The 18,021-nt window shown below is 37.2% G+C and overlaps 1 protein-coding gene across 1 annotated transcript in view; it reads left to right on the top strand.

Annotated features, from left to right (window-relative positions):
- The window catches only part of LOC123528713 (VWFA and cache domain-containing protein CG16868-like), a 137,902-nt gene extending 122,616 nt beyond the window's left edge, over positions 1–15,286 (top strand). The window contains exons 25-27 of the mRNA XM_045308663.2: positions 5,538–5,747; positions 12,103–12,239; positions 14,201–15,286. Of these exons, the coding sequence (XP_045164598.2) occupies positions 5,538–5,747; positions 12,103–12,239; positions 14,201–14,331 (478 nt within the window). The 3' untranslated portion in view covers positions 14,332–15,286. The remainder of the gene's footprint in view (positions 1–5,537; positions 5,748–12,102; positions 12,240–14,200) is intronic.
- The last annotated feature ends 2,735 nt before the right edge of the window (positions 15,287–18,021 follow it).

The following is an 18,021-nucleotide window of genomic DNA, read 5'->3' as shown; positions in this document are numbered from 1 at the left end:
ATCCTGGTGAAGATAAAGAAACCATAATGGCAGCTCTAACAACAGACAACGCCAGTGATCCTGAAGAAGGTACATTCACAGACTTGGCCAAGCATCAGCGAGAATGTCCCGACTTCAGAGATATCTACAACTATCTTGCTAATCATCAAGTCCTGAAGATCCGCATAAAGCCAGGACAGTAGTTGCAGAATCCTACAACTATGAGCTGGTTGACAATGTTCTACAGCACTTCTACTCCAGACGTGGAAAACAAGTGCCACTAGAGGAACGTCTTGTCATGCAGATCGCGATTCCAAGAATCCTAAGGGACGATGTACTGAAGCAATATCACGACTGTATCGCAGGTGGTGGACATCAAGGATTTGAAAGGACCTACGCATCACTTCGGAACAAATACTACTGGCCATCTATGTATGAAAACATAAGGCAGTATGTTAAGACTTGCGAAGTATGCCAGCAGTCCAAAAGAGCATTTAATTCCAAGCCTCCTCCACTACAACCGCAGCCAGTTGATGATGTCTTCAGCAGATGGCATATGGACATCCTGAGTGGACTACCAACCACAAAGGACAAGTACAAACACATCTTGCTAGTAGTTGACAGCTACTCCAAATGGGCAGAATGCTTTCCACTCCGGACACAAACTTGTGAGGAAGTTGCAAGCGTGCTGTTTCGAGAAATCATTACAAGATATGGTGCCCCAAGAGTACTTCTGAGTGACAGATGGAAGAACTTTATGTCTAACTTGGTAAAAGCTTTGTCAGAACTCTTCAGTATCAAGCAAACCTTTACAAGTGCATATCATCCGATGACAAATGGATTGGTAGAATCAAAGAATTCTTACATTCTACAAGCCTTCAGGGCATACTGTAAAGGACAACAAGATGACTGGCCTGAGCTTTACCTGGTGTGATGATGGCATATAGATCTACACCAGCCACACAGTCGACCGACTTCAGCCCCTTCTTTCTTCTATATGGCAGAGAGATGCGGTTGCCTATCGACACAGTGCTACAACCAAAAGACCATCTACCCCAGAGTTACAAGGTGCATCTTGGAAGAATACTGCAAAATCTTGAGAACTGCCGAAAAATCGCAAATGAAAATATTCAGCATGCTCAAGAGAAATATAAGCACCAGCACGATAAGTACTCCAAACCACCAGAATACAGACCAGCCCAGAGAGTCTGGCTATACTGCACCAAAGTTCCACATGGGAAAGCACCAAAACTACATCGGAAGTGGGTTGGCCCATACTACATCACAATGATGGGACCAAACTATACGTACAAGCTGCGCCATGCAAGGACAAACAAGGAGGTCAAATCACTCGTAAATGCGATGAGACTAAAACCCTACTTTGATCCAGAGAGTCGACCTACAAATCCGCCAGCGGAGCTAGAGGATGAGCAAGATGAGCTGGATCCTGAGGAGATTCATGACAGAAATGCTCCGACAGAAAACCAGAATGAAAACAGAAATTCTGAGAGAAGAAATGAGAATGTCCAGAGAGACAGACAAAATAACAGAGAATCAGAAGTTAATAAAAATAATGAAAATAAAAGGCCAGGAGCCAATGATAATAAAAGAAGTGAAAAACAGAAGATTAGGAATACAGATGAACGGCAGCAAAATGCCCAAAATAATAGAAATAATGGTCAGCGAAACCATAAAAATGAGCAACAGGTGCCAAAAAGAGAAAAATGGAAAAGTAAAGGAAATAATAATGTTGAAATGAAAAGGCCAAGAGCCAAAAATGATAGTAATGAGAGACGTCAACATGACAATAAGAGAAAATATGAAGATAAGACAAATAGAGCTCAGCAGAAAACTTTAAAGAAAAGAACAAATGAAGAAAGTAAAAATGAACCAAGAAGGGAAAGAGAAGATAGATATTTAAGCAAAAATCAAGCACAGAAACAACACACAAAAACTGAAGCAACAGAAAAACAGAAGTCACACCAGTCACCAGATCAACAGGACATGAAAGCCAAATCAAAGATAACGCCAAAGTGCAAAGACTGTAAAAGCGGCACATGTAAACCCTTTAGAGCAGAAGACATCAAATCCATACAAGCGTCCAGTCGCAGCAATGGAGCTTTGTACTACAAGGTCAAATGGCAAGACAACCAGACAGAATGGCACTTTGATTGCAAAATTCCAGGGCAGTTAGTCAGAGAGTTCCATGCAAATAGAACAATGTCAGGGAAAAAGAGAAAGAAACCTCTACAACAAGGTCACAAATTCTTTGAAGAAGTTAAATCTACAAATATCAATTCAGCATCTGTGGAAAATAACAATGAATACAAGACAAAACTAGTAGGAATTAAATTCATAAATGGAAAACCCTATTTTCTTATTCAAATTGGCAACCAAACCCCTGAAATTAGAACAATTACAGCTGCATATGACTTTGCTAGGGAATTTTTATTTAAACTTGAAGAGTGGAAACAAAAGATTGAAACAGAAGAGAAAATAAAATACATTCAACATAAACAAAACAGAACTTTACATCACCTCAACCAAGAGAAATTCAAAGATTATTACATGTGTCTTACAATAAACAATATTCATGAAATATCTATTGACCAAAATGACCAGATACAGTGTTTTGTAGATTACAAGAACCCAAATATTTCACCAGAATGGATTGATCTTGATGACACTCCACCTGGATGTTTCAATGAGCTAATCAACACTTTGAAAGCAAACTACAGAAGATTTGTTAATAAATGGAATTAATTTTATTACCAGTTTATGACAAAATGTTTTTGTTTTTTTGTAGTACACAAATTTTCAATTTTCTATTGAATTTCAATAAGAAATAAGTCTACATATGGTGGACTGATCTTGGATACTTTAAAGGTATTTTTACAACCTGTAGGTTTCTTATAGTGCTATGATTTGATATGGTCGCGACATATTTAATCAACCCCAACCTTTATTGTATCTGACATTAGCAAAAACAAATTTTTTTTATAAATATTATCACTATAAGAATATTTTTTCAAATGTGTTACGTGTTAATGAATTTTAATTGTTTCATAACTTTGGACAACTCCACCTATGTATTATGTTTCATTGTAAAATTTTTACTCATCCTAGAGTTAGAGCACTTGTGAGTTATACAGCGGCCGGGCTTGACCCTTAAACTGCTGCTTGAACAGTGCAACTTGATGGATGGACTTGATGTTAAGGTTAAGATTTTTTCTGTAGGGTTGTGGAGTGAATGTCCTTCACTCTATCTCTGTATGCCAATGCCACTTAAAGGGTATATAACTGGTCACATTTAATCAGGTGTATGTTTGTTGTGTACTAATAAATTTTGCACTCCAATTTACTAACTCTAAAAAAAAATTCAACTTGGAACTTATTGCTCTCAATGTGTTAATAATATAAGAGTGAAAAATATATTCATTGGAACAGTAGAACATTAAACTGTGCTGGAAGGAACTGGTGACAACAGAACAGTAGATTGTGTGTCTAAATACTAATATAACTATGTGCTTAAGAGAAAACATTCATGCATGATCTGTACATATTTGTAAATAATTCCCGGGAATCAGTGAATGAACAGTGCACATTTTTAATATTTGTATATAGAAGTCGACTTCATCAATTAATAGTATATTGTTATAATGTAATTATAAATAATGCTAAGTTCGAGGACGAACTAAATTAAGGAGGGGGGTACTGCCACCGTGGGCATAAATGACCCCAACTTTATGATATAATAAAATAAATAAAAATAGTAAAATTATAAAAATAATAAAATAAAATATCTTTCTGTAAATGATAGAGTTTGTAAGTGAGTATGTATGTTGATTTAATATAATGTTTTTAATTGATATGCTTATTTTCAGATGTAATGTTATTTTAAAAAGTTTTTAAGTAATCTAGGAATTACAGTATTTTTTCACTTTAGGCAATTTTTGAAAGGTATCAAGTTTTGACAGGAAAACATCTTTTCTTCTGGAATAATTATGACACATAGGAATTAAGCTTTCAGAAAGATTGTAAATTTTACAGCTTGGATACTATCTTTGTTTGGTTAAATCTTTTGATTATCTAATTGATAGGTATGAAGCCATAAGGCAATTTTCCTGTCCAGTTTTCTTAAGTCATTAATTTTGTATTGACATTTTTATTGGTCAGTTTTTATCTTGTCATTCAGAAATTTCATTGGTTGTTATATTCAAAATTTCATTGGTTGTTAGGTTGAAGTTAGAATTTTGTTTGGTAACAGAACTTCAGTCTTGGGAAAACACTTGATAAGAAAACATTGCAATTTTACTCTTTATCTTCATCAAAAAGAAAACTTGGAAACATATTGAATAATAATTTATTTAATTTAAATAGAAACAGTAAACAAACATTTTGTGGAACATTTGTGATATCAGATCTATTTCTTGTTGGACATTTGCATATTGTTACAAAATAAATTGAGTTGGAATCGAGAGACATTTCATAGTTTTAACTTGAGAAGGTTTTACATTCTGCTTCTACACTCTACACACTGGAAGTAGAGTGGACCCCGTGACCTGAGCTGCTCATTGGATGAACTGAAAATACAGTGGGACTCCCAATAGGACCATAGTTAATTCCCCCCCGAAACTACCGGTACCGCTTAGCTCTACCACAGGTCCCAGTCCCTGCTGCCAGCGCTTTGAGGGTTACACGTTGAACCCCTCTTAAGCCGTTATACAAAACAGACATTATAGAAAGTATACAACAACCAGAGCGGCCCGGTCGCATATAGATGCACTGATGTTGAAGTTGAAATTTACTGGGCTGAAACATTTTCTTACAGTAAAAATATAAACAAATAAATTGATCAGTTAGAAATTGTTTCAGAAAATTTGATGTACTTTTTATTACTACTGCTTAGCATTGAAAAGTCGAGTATCTAGTCGGCATATCACGGAAACAGAAAAGATTCTCACAGTCTTGTTACAGTCTTGTTACAATCGTAGGGTGGAATGGAACAGCTATATTTTATCGTAGATTCATGTATGGGCGATTTCGCTATATGTTTATATAGCAACTGCTGCGGATCGTGTTAGAATAAATCATAATCTCCTTGATCCTTGAAATAAGTTGAATAATAGTTTATAAACCTGTAGGGGACTCCATATTGCCTGTATTACTTACTTTACGTGTTTCGTAAGAAACTTGTTAATTAAGTTGAGAAGAAGATATCAACCTTTGTAAAGAGGTATTTGCTCTTGGAAAGTTGTAAACAGATGTGACAGAGACTGAGATACAGAAAAACACAACAATACCAAGGGTACCAAACATGAAATACAAATGGGATTACTTAGGACTGCCCATTTTATTGTACGATAGGTTTCAGATAAGTTATATTTATTTATGACAATTGCTTTAAACCTATTTGAATCACTTTGGATTTTGCTTCCAGAAAGTAAGAGTGCTCATCTTATATGAAATGTTGGGTTCAGTGGTCAATGCCCTATCCACTAGACCTTGATTGATAATTTAAATTGGCTATATGGACATGCTGTTGTTTTTTTATATAGCTCAACTTCAATGAAATCACCTCCTGGTTTTGTTAGTACCACCAACACTTCCCCTGTAGCACCAGTGATGACTGGTTCTCTAGTACATCCTGTGACTGGTTCAGCTGTAAAACCGACTGGTTCTGCAATAGTGACTGGCTCCAGTACTTCAGTAACAAAGACAATCCAGTCAGTGCCAACTAAGCAGACAGAAAAGCCGCTTGGAAATAAGTAAGAGGAGATATTTTGTAATTATATGTATTTTTTGTCTCTTCAGATTTCAATATCTGTCAGCTGTTATTCATTGCCCAGTGCATTCATTTTAAGATTGGCTGATCATGATATCTTATTAAGAAAATTAGAGCTGCATTGGTAGTCTCTTATATATTTATTAATTTTTTGCTTGCTCAAGTGGGGTAGTACAATCACACTGTGCCAGTCAATTGTTGTCATGTTGTCAAAAAATGTTACAGTTATCACTATACAGGTCACAATTTTGATCCAATCTTGATAAAACCAGATAAGAATGTTTGCCTTAGTAAAATATCAATATGTTGTCATATGCATATTCATCAACGTTTAAAGTCTGGAAGTGAGACTTAGAATTAGAACTGTTAAAATTACTTTTTGCCCTATATATGTAAATCTTGTATGGGTTTTAAGGAAACCTAGCACAAATGTATGGCATATATTACAACAAAAGTTTCAGCAATATAGCTTTATAATCTGTTGTTTAAAACTGTGTCATTAGGTCAAATCATTAAAGAACCTGTAAACACCACAATTTCTATATGATTTTTATGCAGTTTTATTTGAAAATTAGCCTTCATGATATCTAGGACAAGATCCAAATGAGGTAGTCTGACATCAAAATGAAGGGCACCTGGACAAATGGTAGATACATCTTGTTAAAGCTCTTACGACCATATTTTTTCCCCTGAATTTTCTGAAACTGGGCCATCTGGAGCAAGTTCATTTGGTCAAGCAATAATCTTGTCAACAATCTGTAAGGGATATTTTCTCTCTGATGTTTATGAAACCTGTTGAGAATGTTTGTCTATATGAGCCGTGCCATGAGAAAACCAACATAGTGGGTTTGCGACCAGCATGGATCCAGACCAGCCTGCGCATCTGGGCAGTCTGGTCAGGCTCCATGCTGTTCGCTTTTAAAGCCTATTGGAATTGGAGAAATTGTTAGCGAACAGCATGGATCCTGACCAGACTGCGCGGATGCGCAGGCTGGTCTGGATCCATGCTGGTCGCAAACCCACTATGTTGGTTTTCTCATGGCACGGCTCAATTATGAAATTTAGGCCAGATTTGAATCTGTGTCATCTGGTATTAAAATTAGTACTAACTTACTACTAAGGTCTAAGTTAAAACATAGAAAACTTTGTTTACTCTCTATAGGCCATATTTTCTCCCTGATCTGTATTAAAATTGTTCAGAATATAATATCTGTATAAAATCTAAATCAAGATCAAAACTGGGTCATCTAGGGTCAACAACTAGGTCAATAACTAGGTCATTATGATAAACTTGTTAACACACCAGAAGGCAAAGTTTCTACCTGATCTTGATAAACTTAATCAAAAGCTTCTTGAAATCTAGGTCAGTTTTTAAACTGAATTGTCTTATACCCCAGTCACACGGCGCAGATAGCTACGTCTAGCCACGGATAGAAACATAGTAATCCGTATCGATGCGTACCTGAGCCATACTATAATGTAGTAACCCGTATCAATCCGTACGGCTCAGGTACGGATCGATACGAATAACTACATTTTTATCCGTAGCTAGATGTAGCTACCTGCACCTTATGTGTGACTGTGGTATAAGGTAAACATGGTAAAGCAACTAGGTCAAGTAAACCTTGTTAACACTCCAGAGCCCAATCTTTATGAAACTTTGTCAGAATAGTTGTCTTTCCTAAAGTCAGGTCAAGTTAAAAGAAAGAAAAAAGTAGGTCAGGTGAATAATACAGGGACTTCATAGTTCTCTTGTTTATTGCTGTTAAAAAGTATATAAACTGAGATTGTTTTGGAATTGTCTTTTGGATTCCTAAACAATTAAAACAAATCTGATCATATAGCTAATGGCCTCAAAAGGATACAGGTCACTGAAGGGAATTTAATCCCTTATCATCTATTTCGGGACACAGTTTACAGACTAAGTTTTTACAGCATTAACACAGAAACACTGTTCCCTGCTTGAGGGGACCACATCACCCATAGTTTTACTGCATAAACACAGAAACACTGTTCCCTGCCTGAAGGGACCACATCACCCATAGTTTTACTGCATTAACACAGAACCACTGTTCCCTGCCTGAGGGGACAACATCACCCATAGTTTTGCTGCATTAACACAAGCACTGCTCCCTGCCTGAGGGGACCACATCACCCATAGTTTTACTGCATTAACACTGAAACACTGTTCCCTGCTTGCAGGGACCACATGACCCGTAGTTTTACTGCATAAACACAGAAACACTGTTCCCTGCTTGCGGGTACCACATCACCCATAGTTTTACTGCATTAACACAGAAACACTGTTCCCTGCTTGAGGGGACCACATCACCCATAGTTTTACTGCATTAACACAGAAACACTGTTCCCTGCTTGCGGGGATCACATCATCCATAGTTTTACTGCATAAACATAGAAACACTGTTCCCTGCTTGAGCGGACCACATCACCCATAGTTTTACTGCATAAACACAGAAACACTGTTCCCTGCTTGAAGGGACCACCCATACTTTTACTGCATTAACACAGAAACACTGTTCCCTGCCTGAGGGGACCACATCACCCATAGTTTTACTGCATAAACACAGAAACACTGTTCCCTGCTTGCGGGGACCACATCACCCATAGTTTTACTGCATTAACACAGAAACACTGTTCCCTGCTTGCGGGGACCACATCACCCATAGTTTTACTGCATAAACAGAGAAACACTGTTCCTTGCTTGCGAGGACCACATCACCCATAGTTTTACTGCATAAACAGAGAAACACTGTTCCCTGCTTGCGGGGACCACATCACCCATAGTTTTACTGCATTAACACAGAAACACTGTTCCCTGCTTGCTGAGACCACATCACCCCAAATTTTTACTGCATAAACACAGAAACACTGTTCCCTGCTTGAAGGGACCACATCGCCCATAGTTTTTACTGCATTAACACAGAAACACTGTTCCCTGCTTGCGGGGACCACATCACCCATAGTTTTACTGCATTAACACAGAAACACTGTTCCCTGCTTGAGGGGACCACATCACCCATAGTTTTACTGCATTAACACAGAAACACTGTTCCCTGCCTGAGGGGACCACATCACCCATAGTTTTACTGCATTAACACAGAAACACTGTTCCCTGCCTGAGGGGACCACATCACCCATAGTTTTACAGAAACACTGTTCCCTGCTTGCGGGGACCACATCACCCATAGTTTTACTGCATTAACACAGAAACACTGTTCCCTGCTTGAGTGGACCACATCACCCATAGTTTTACTGCATAAACACAAAAACACTGTTCCCTGCTTGAGGGGACCACATCAACCATAGTTTTACTGCATAAACACAGAAACACTGTTCCCTGCTTGAGGGGACCACCCATAGTTTTACTGCATTAACACAGAAACACTGTTCCTTGCCTGAGGGGATCACATCACCCATAGTTTTACAGAAACACTGTTCCCTGCTTGCGGGGACCACATCACCCATAGTTTTACTGCATTAACACAGAAACACTGTTCCCTGCTTGAGGGGACCACATCACCCATAGTTTTACTGCATAAACACAAAAACACTGTTCCCTGCTTGAGGGGACCACATCAACCATAGTTTTACTGCATTAACACAGAAACACTGTTCCCTGCTTGAGGGGACCACCCATAGGTTTACTGCATTAACACAGAAACACTGTTCCCTGCCTGAGGGGACCACATCACCCATAATTTTACTGCATAAACACAGAAACACTGTTCCCTGCTTGAGGGGACCACATCACCCATAGTTTTACTGCATAAACACAGAAACACTGTTCCCTGCTTGAGCAGACCACATCACCCATAGTTTTACTGCATAAACAGAGAAACACTGTTCCCTGCCACATCACACATAGTTTTACTGCATAAACACTGAAAAACTGTTCACTGCCTGAGGGGACCACATCACCCATAGTTTTACTGCATAAACACAGATACACTATTCCCTGCTTGAGGGTGCTGTTTTACCAAATGTTTGACTGCATTAACACAGAAACAATGTTCCCTCTTCAAGGTTTCTGAGGGAACTTTGTCACAGACTTTTTGAAACAGTGATTTGTTTAATTTTATGACCTTTTTTACAGTAAAGGGAGTGTAACCTTGTCAGTGCATTCATTTGAAAACATTTCTAAAGTCTGTGAAAAGATTCCCTCAAGCAAGAAAAACAGTATAAAATACAGTAAAAGGTTTTAGTACATAGCTCACTTCACCGATCACCCCTAGGTGTAAGCATTGTAAAAAAAGAGTTCCCTTTAGTGGCCAATATAATTGTGTAGTCATAAGGACTATGATAGTTTCATTTTATCTGTGTAGAGATTTTAAAAAATATATAACTTGGTTTATATACTTTTGAAGTGTGTTGAAAAAGATACAAGTTTTTGAAATTTTAAGTGAATAAAATTTCCTAAAGCGCTGTATGACACCTTAATTAAGTTGAAGACTCTATCCGTCAAAATGCAGTCAGAAACTATATAATTATGTCTCCCACCACACAGTGGTGTGGAAGACATATTGATTTACTCCAGTCTGTCTGTGTGTCTGTCTGTCACAAAGCTTGTCCGCACTCTAAGTCTAACATTTCTCATTCGATCTTCACCAAACTTTAACAAAATATGTCTGCCGATAAGTGCGCAGCCAAGTTCGATAACTAGCCAAATCGGCCAAGGCACTTCGGAATTATGGCCCTTGAACTACCAAAAACACTCAGATTTCCTGCGCAGTTTTGCCCCCAAACTAGTATAGGCGTCTTTTTGGTGTCAAGAAAGTGCATGCATATGTGGATTTTTTTTTTATATTGATTTTTTTTCTTTGATTTAACGTCGCACTGACACATGATAGGTCATACGGCGAATTTCCAGCTTTAATGGTGGAGGAAGACCCGAGGTGCCCCTCCGTGCATTATTTTATCACGAGCGGGCACCTGGGTAGAACCACCGACCTTCCGTAAGCCAGCTGGATGGCTTCCTCACATGAAGAATTCAAAGCCCAGAGTGAGGCTCGAACCAACATCGATGAGGGGCAAGTGATTTGAAGTCAGCGACCTTAACCACTCGGCCACAGAGGTACATGTGGATTAAGTAAACAGTATATAAAGACTGACTTACTATTTAGATGATTAGGCAGTTGTGGGAGACATGCGCTTTTCTCAAAAGCATCTCTAGTAATACCTGAGTTATTATCCAATCTTTAAATTAAAAACTACAGATTTTGTCCATCAGGTGTAATGGTTAGTCTCATTCAGATAAGATTTGGTGTGAATGTTTGTATTCACCCATAGCAGCTTCCCAACAAAATGTATACTGTGAGGCTCTGCCGTTATTGTCCCAGATATGATTAAAATGACCATTTTGCTGATACTTTTGTAATAGTATATAAGCTTTAGTGGATATTTGAGCCGTGCCATGAGAAATCAAACATAGTGGCTTTGCGACCAGCATGGATCCAGACCAGCCTGCGCATCCGCGCAGTCTGGTCAGGATCCATGCTGTTCGCTTTTAAAGCCTATTGGAAATGGAGAAACTGTTAGCGAACAGCATGGATCCTGACCAGACTGTGCGGATGCGCAGGCTGGTCTGGATCCATGCTGGTCGCAAAGCCACTATGTTGGTTTTCCCATGGCATGGCTCATTTTATGTTAACATATGTATTAAATTAAGAATGCTTTTCTGTAAACCTAGTAAGGATCTGAAAATTTGTTAACACCAGAGTTGTTTAAGAAATAATGTATAGAAAAAACGTGTTTTAACGTTATTAATACACGGAAAGAGGTTATACGTCCGCGGAATAATTTCACGAGGGCGTAGCCCGAGTGAATTATTCTGGCGATATATAACCGATTTTGAGTGTATTAATTTAGGTAAAACACAATTTTGCTATACATTATTTCAATTCTAGTATGCCCTTAATCTAAAACAGTAGATAAAATATAGTAGCGCTCTGTCTTGGTCGCAACAAAAACAATGACGTCATCGCACGTTGATGTGACGTAATTTTAGCGTAAATGTGTTTTAACAGAAACAAGCATATTAGAATACTCATTAATTATTTAAAACTATAATTTTTGTCCATCCATTACCATTTATAGTAGATTTTGTGTGTACCTTTCTACATACCAGCAAATGCTTCATAGCAGAAGTTTTCTTTGCCCTATTTTTACTTTAAATGGATATAGCACCTGCATTTTTGTAATGTCCTTTTTCTGGGGGATACTAATTCATTTATTCTTTGTTCTTTTATCTACTGATTTATTTATTCTTTGTTCTTTTATCACCTTTTCATTCTTTCCTATTCTTTCTTTCTTTATTTTAGCTCTAGTGATGAAGACCAAGGTTTGAGCGGTGGTGCCATAGCTGCGTTGGTCATTGGTATACTTGCTCTTGTGGCTATTATTGTGTTTGTTGCAGTGAAGATGTACAATAAGAAGTTTAGGAGACCAGGGGCTGATGGTAGGAACTTTTCAGAATAAACACGTTCAAAGGCGCTTTACATATAGCAACATCCTCTAGACACAGAGCGATCTGACCAGAGGGACAGAGTGAAATAAAGCCCCCAGAACAGATAGAGAGAAATCCTTTTAGATACAGGCCTGTCCGGCTAACTTAGCCAAGCTCTTTGCGAATAGACAGTCTGGTTCTTTATAAGGTTTTCTCCTAGATCTGTTCATATGGGGGCACTTTGCTCCTTTTTGAGGTCACTAGAGTTGAAAATAGAAAAACCTTTAAATAACTTCTTTTCAAGAACCAGTTGATGGGACCTCATCAATCTTGTTCGGTAGCATTATTATAAGGTCCTTTCCCAATTTTGTTCAAAAGGGGGAACTTGGCTCCTTTTAGGGGCCACTAGAGCTAAAAATGAAATACCTATTCTCATGAAATGTCTTATGAATCTTAACTGAAGTTGGTTTGTAGCATCATTATGTGGTCCTTTTCCAAACTTGTTCGAATGGGGGCACCTGGCCTCCATTTAGGCACTACTAGAACTAAATTTAGAAATACCTTTAAATAACTTCATGAACTGCTGGATGAAGATAACAATCAAAAAGAGACTCTCTAAAACACCCTCAGTCTGCTCCAAACATCTGTGTGTATTTTCCAATCCAAGTTTTTAGACTTAACAAGCATGCAGTGTTAATTAACTGTCAGTCATCTGTCACACTAATTTATGTAATCAACTTTTACTGCCTCTGGAACTTTCGATACCTACAGCAAATTATGGTCCTTTTCCAAAGTTACACACTCTCTAAGCCCGCCCGCTTAGCTCAGTAGGGAGAGTACAGATCTATGGATCGTGGGGTTGCGAGTTCGATCCCCAGGCGGGGCGTATGTTCTCTGCGACGATTTGATAAACAACATTGTGTCTGATATCATTCGTCCTCCACCTCTGATTCATATGAGGAAGTTGGCAGTTACTTGCGGAGAACAGGCTTGTACTGGTACGGAATCCAGGAACACTGGTTAGGTTAACTGCCCGCCGTTACCTAACTGAAATACTGTTGAAAAATGGTGTTAAACCCAAAACAAACACACTCTCTAGCTTCTTAAAGCTCTGAAATTTAGGTGAGGAATTTAGGGCCACCATGGCCCTCTTGTATGCAAATGGGGGCACTAGCCTCCTTTAAGGGGCGGATAGACGTAAAAATAGGACCATTATAAAGAGACCTTCCAAAATACCTTCAGCCTGCTCCAATGTCTGTGTGTGTATTTTTCCGCCCAATTTTAAAGACTGAAAAATCATAGTGTTTGAACTGTTTGTCATATTTCAAATTTATTTATGTAATGATTTTCTACTTTCTCTGGAACTTTTGACACTGAAGCATGTTATGGTCCACTTACAAAATTTGCACACTGTAGCCTGTTTAAGCTGTAAAATTCAGGTGAATGATCTATCATCATCTTGTGATGGCCCTCTTGTTAATCTCTTTCACTTGTTGTTATAAAATTAACATACTTAAAGCATTTTTGGTGCCCCTATCCCCAAGTTTTAGGGGTGGGGACTTAGAGTTGCCCTTCAGCTATTGTGATCACTAATGCTCTCAATTGAGTTTCAGTGGACCTTTTCACTGAAGTTTGTGAAAAATGTCCGCTTTTGGGCAGATCTTGTTTCAGTATGATTGTTTTATGTAACTGTTTGACTATTGAAACTCAGGTGAGTGATCTAGAACCATTATGACCCTCCATTAGATATCCAATATAATAAAAAGCGAATTGCTATAGCTTTTCAGAATAATCTGAATGTGTGCATAAGAGTGATTTCAGGAAATCAAAGAGGTAACAACACAACACTGCATACTTAATATCATTGTCTCTTTCTGAAAACTGTCAGAAGTACATGTGCATAGTCAAATATTGTATGTAGCTGCATTTATAAAATGCATTTATATTTTTTCAATGTTTTGTTCCATTTTCAGAATCCTCCAAGTACAGAGCAGGTAGCTCTATGTTTGACAGCACTGTATTTCTGAGAAGTCTGGACCAAGTTTCAATCAATGCTTCAGCTCCAAATTCAACCAATGTTCCATATCAGGAAATGGCAAATTAAGAACATTTAGTTACAAACTATTTACAAAGACGTTGATTTCTTGTCAGTATTAAGGTAGTTCTGCACGTTTGGATCGAAATCTTTTCTACAATGTAGAATTTTATTAAACTCTGATTTTTCAAAACTTCAGAAAATACCTAGAAAATTCAGCAAATAAAAAAGATAGGGTCGTGTGCTTGATATTTTGCTAGACTGATTTGAAAAATTTGGACCTCATGCAATATTTCATAATGGGAGTCTACAGGAAAATCATAACTTTCATAACATTGTCGCGAATAGAATTTTTTCTACAATGTAGATTTTAATGAAACTTCCCACGGTTGTTAATAAATATATGGACTATGATTTGGTGAAAGAAAATGTATACGTCCGTGTGCTTATTTTTGAGATATTTGACCATGATTAAAGTGAACCGGACATTTCACGCTAATTTTAACACATTATTTTGAATTTTTAACGTACCGTATGTTTTAATATCATATTTTGACTTTAGAAATATAGCAACAGTGCCACTGTAATAAATTTACTCACAGGTTTCAATTAATTCATAAAATAATTTTCATTTCCGTACGCCCAATCCAGGCTTTATTCTACGTTTTCCGGATAAATAATGTTACGCCATCACTTCCGGTTTTTCAAACGTGCAGAACTACCTTAAATGAAGCTCATTGTGATTTTTTTTTTCAACTCTTGATCGTAGTATGACTATAGACAATGTGAAATCTTTGAGCCAATAAAAAAATCTTGAATCTTAACTGATAGCAGATTGCTATTTAGATTATATATTTCTATTATTCAGGATGATTATAGTTGTATTGTTTGATAGTGTTTATAATGGTAGTGATTTTCACAGTTGTTTCTCAGATGTAATTTGCAATAATAAAGATATAGTAAGTATATTTCATCAATAGTGACTGTTTGAAAAAAAAGATTTAATAATAAAACATATATGATTTATGTAGTTTATAGTTTTCCCTTCAATTGCGAAAGTATGGAGAAAAAGTAAAAGTGAAGTGGTAAAGTGTTCGCTTAAATTTTTAAAAGGTCTGTCATTTTGACTCGAAAGACATCTTTGCATAGTTCACATTTACTTAACAAATCCTATCCCTTAAATCATGCACAAAATGGCTGCCAGAGCTAAAAATAGAAAAATCTTGTCCGGCTTTCACAGGTCAAACTGCTGGACAGATTTCGACGAAACTTCACTGGAGTGATCAGTACCAAGCTTAGTTATGCATCGCTGACACGTTCCGCTTTGCTGCACAAAATAGTCGCCAGAGCTAAAGGTATACATAGGGGGGAGACATATGTTTTTGTGACAAAAACACCTAGTTGAATGTTCATCTGGTATGTAACTTTCATAGATGGATTAAAAAAAACTTGGAACCAATGATCAGCATGACATGGTAATGTGTCATCTGCAAGAACATTAATTCTACCCTTCTTTCTTTTTGAGTTATCTCCCTGTATTGAATGTTCTTATCCATGGCATAACTCTAGAACTACATTAATTATTAAGATAAAATATAGCAGACGGGTTGCCTCAAAGATCCAACAAGCACATTTAAATTATATGCGAAATACAAAAATGGGTAAGGGGTAGATAAAAGGTGGGGTTGTTGGGGAAAGTGGGAAAAAGCAGTGATGAATATTCAGCAGGGAAAACGCAGACAACCTACATCGCAAACACATGTGGGCGTGAACACATACACAAACACGCGAAACACACGCACGCATGCACATACACACGCACACACAGCAAACAAACAGAAAACATGAAAAAACATCACTGTGGGACACCGCCCAAGACACGAACATACACATAGACAGACATACACATACACAAACAGAGCTAACAAGCAGAAAAAAAACAACACTGGGGCACTGCCAAGGGACGGCTGGCGGCCAAACTTACGGTGGGCACATAGGCTCACTCATAGTAAAAGGAGAGGGGGGAGGTGGGGAGTGGAGTCGATGGAGAGAGGAAAGAAACACCAACAACAAGCAAGTCAATAAACGCAATTTAAAATACGAAACAGACATAAACAAGTTGAAAATATGCATGGGCACTGCCTTGAAACGGTCAGTACCGCATATAAGAAAACTGGTGGTTAGGGCATGCCAACCTCGCACTTTCCCTTTTTCAGCTGTGTTCCTTAAATAGACCAGTGTCTCCGCTTTTAAATTTTACATTTAGATATATAGGTCACGGGGTCCGTTTACATGGTAACATCAATTTAATTCAATAAACCACAATTTTCTACTGAAATTTGCATAATTTTAGAGCTTAGTATATAAGTAACAAATTATCAACGGAAACTGAAAAATAGGTATTACAAATCAAACTGCCCAATTTTTATTTGAAAATGGATGTAATTAGTAACCTTACACCCAACTATATTCCCAATTACATTGGTTACCATCATCCATTTTCTTACATTCCGTATAACATTTCAATATAACTACATAAAAGAAGCAAAATATTATTATTCAGAGCGAAAGACTCATAAAATATTTCAGCAAATAAAGGCTGTTTAAAAATAGTTCAAATAAAGAAAATGCACAGAATTGCGTACTTTCAAAATAAAAGCGGTAACTGACACGGAACGTCATGACGTAAATGACGTCATTTTAAGGCAACAATGATTTGCATCAGATCGGAGACAGGTTCATGATTTTTTTTCCAGAAGAATGGATATACAAACACATTTAGTTTGTCGTAAACGTCGTCGTAAATCGTCACGTTAGCTTCCGCTAGGGCATGCGCACATACAAATATTAAGGTAACCTACCTCCTTAATATGACTGAAAAATTGTTGAAAAAGACGTTAAACCCGAACACGCATGCACATGTATTAGGTTAATTAACAATAATACACGCTGTATGTATGATTGAACACAGTATAAACGTAAAATGTATACTACCACTATATATTACAAACTGGAAGTTTTTTTAAACAATCAGCTGTTACTTCATGACATTTAGTAATGAATGTAGTTCTACATACACAATTAATTCATAGACTAAGTAAAATTAAATACATTTGATAAGGACTTTCTACATTTGAAATAAATATCTAAATAAAAAATATTTTAGTGAAGGATAGCCATTTGATATCTTTAAATTGAAAAAAAAAACTTTAAATATAACTGTATTTACCGGTACTTTCACTTTTGGTTCGCAAAACAACATACGTACTGATATTTAGGAGTTACTTTCTACTTGTAGTTCCTGCAGTTGTGACATTCATGTATCGGCGCTTGCAATGATGTGTCACAATGAAATATTCCACAAAACCCCAAACTTCAGCTATGAATAGTGGTAAATGAAAATTGACAAGAAGTGAAGCAATGTCGGCAGAGCATTTGTAATTGTTAAATATTTTTGATTCTTGTAAGTATTTGCTTTAAATAGTATTGTTTTATACCAGTAAAGGTGTACCAAAATGTCTGATCATATCATACTAAAACTGTACGATATGGAGACTGTGTATGATGTATCAAACATTATATCCTTGCACTAATACCACAGTCTTTTCTACTTTTAGAGATTATGATTTTTTCCGACATAGTATTGTGCATCTTTGCATAGAAATTGTGATAGAGCCACGGCAAGTAAGGACACGATGAGTCGCGTGCTAAAATCAGAACAAAAAGTGTCGTTACAAAAGCAATAGGTCAAATGTGTTT

Source organism: Mercenaria mercenaria, chromosome 13 (genome assembly GCF_021730395.1).
Source record: "Mercenaria mercenaria strain notata chromosome 13, MADL_Memer_1, whole genome shotgun sequence".
Lineage (NCBI taxonomy): Eukaryota > Metazoa > Mollusca > Bivalvia > Venerida > Veneridae > Mercenaria > Mercenaria mercenaria.
Note: the sequence above shows the minus strand (reverse complement) of the source record. Positions and strands in the feature narration are given on the sequence as shown.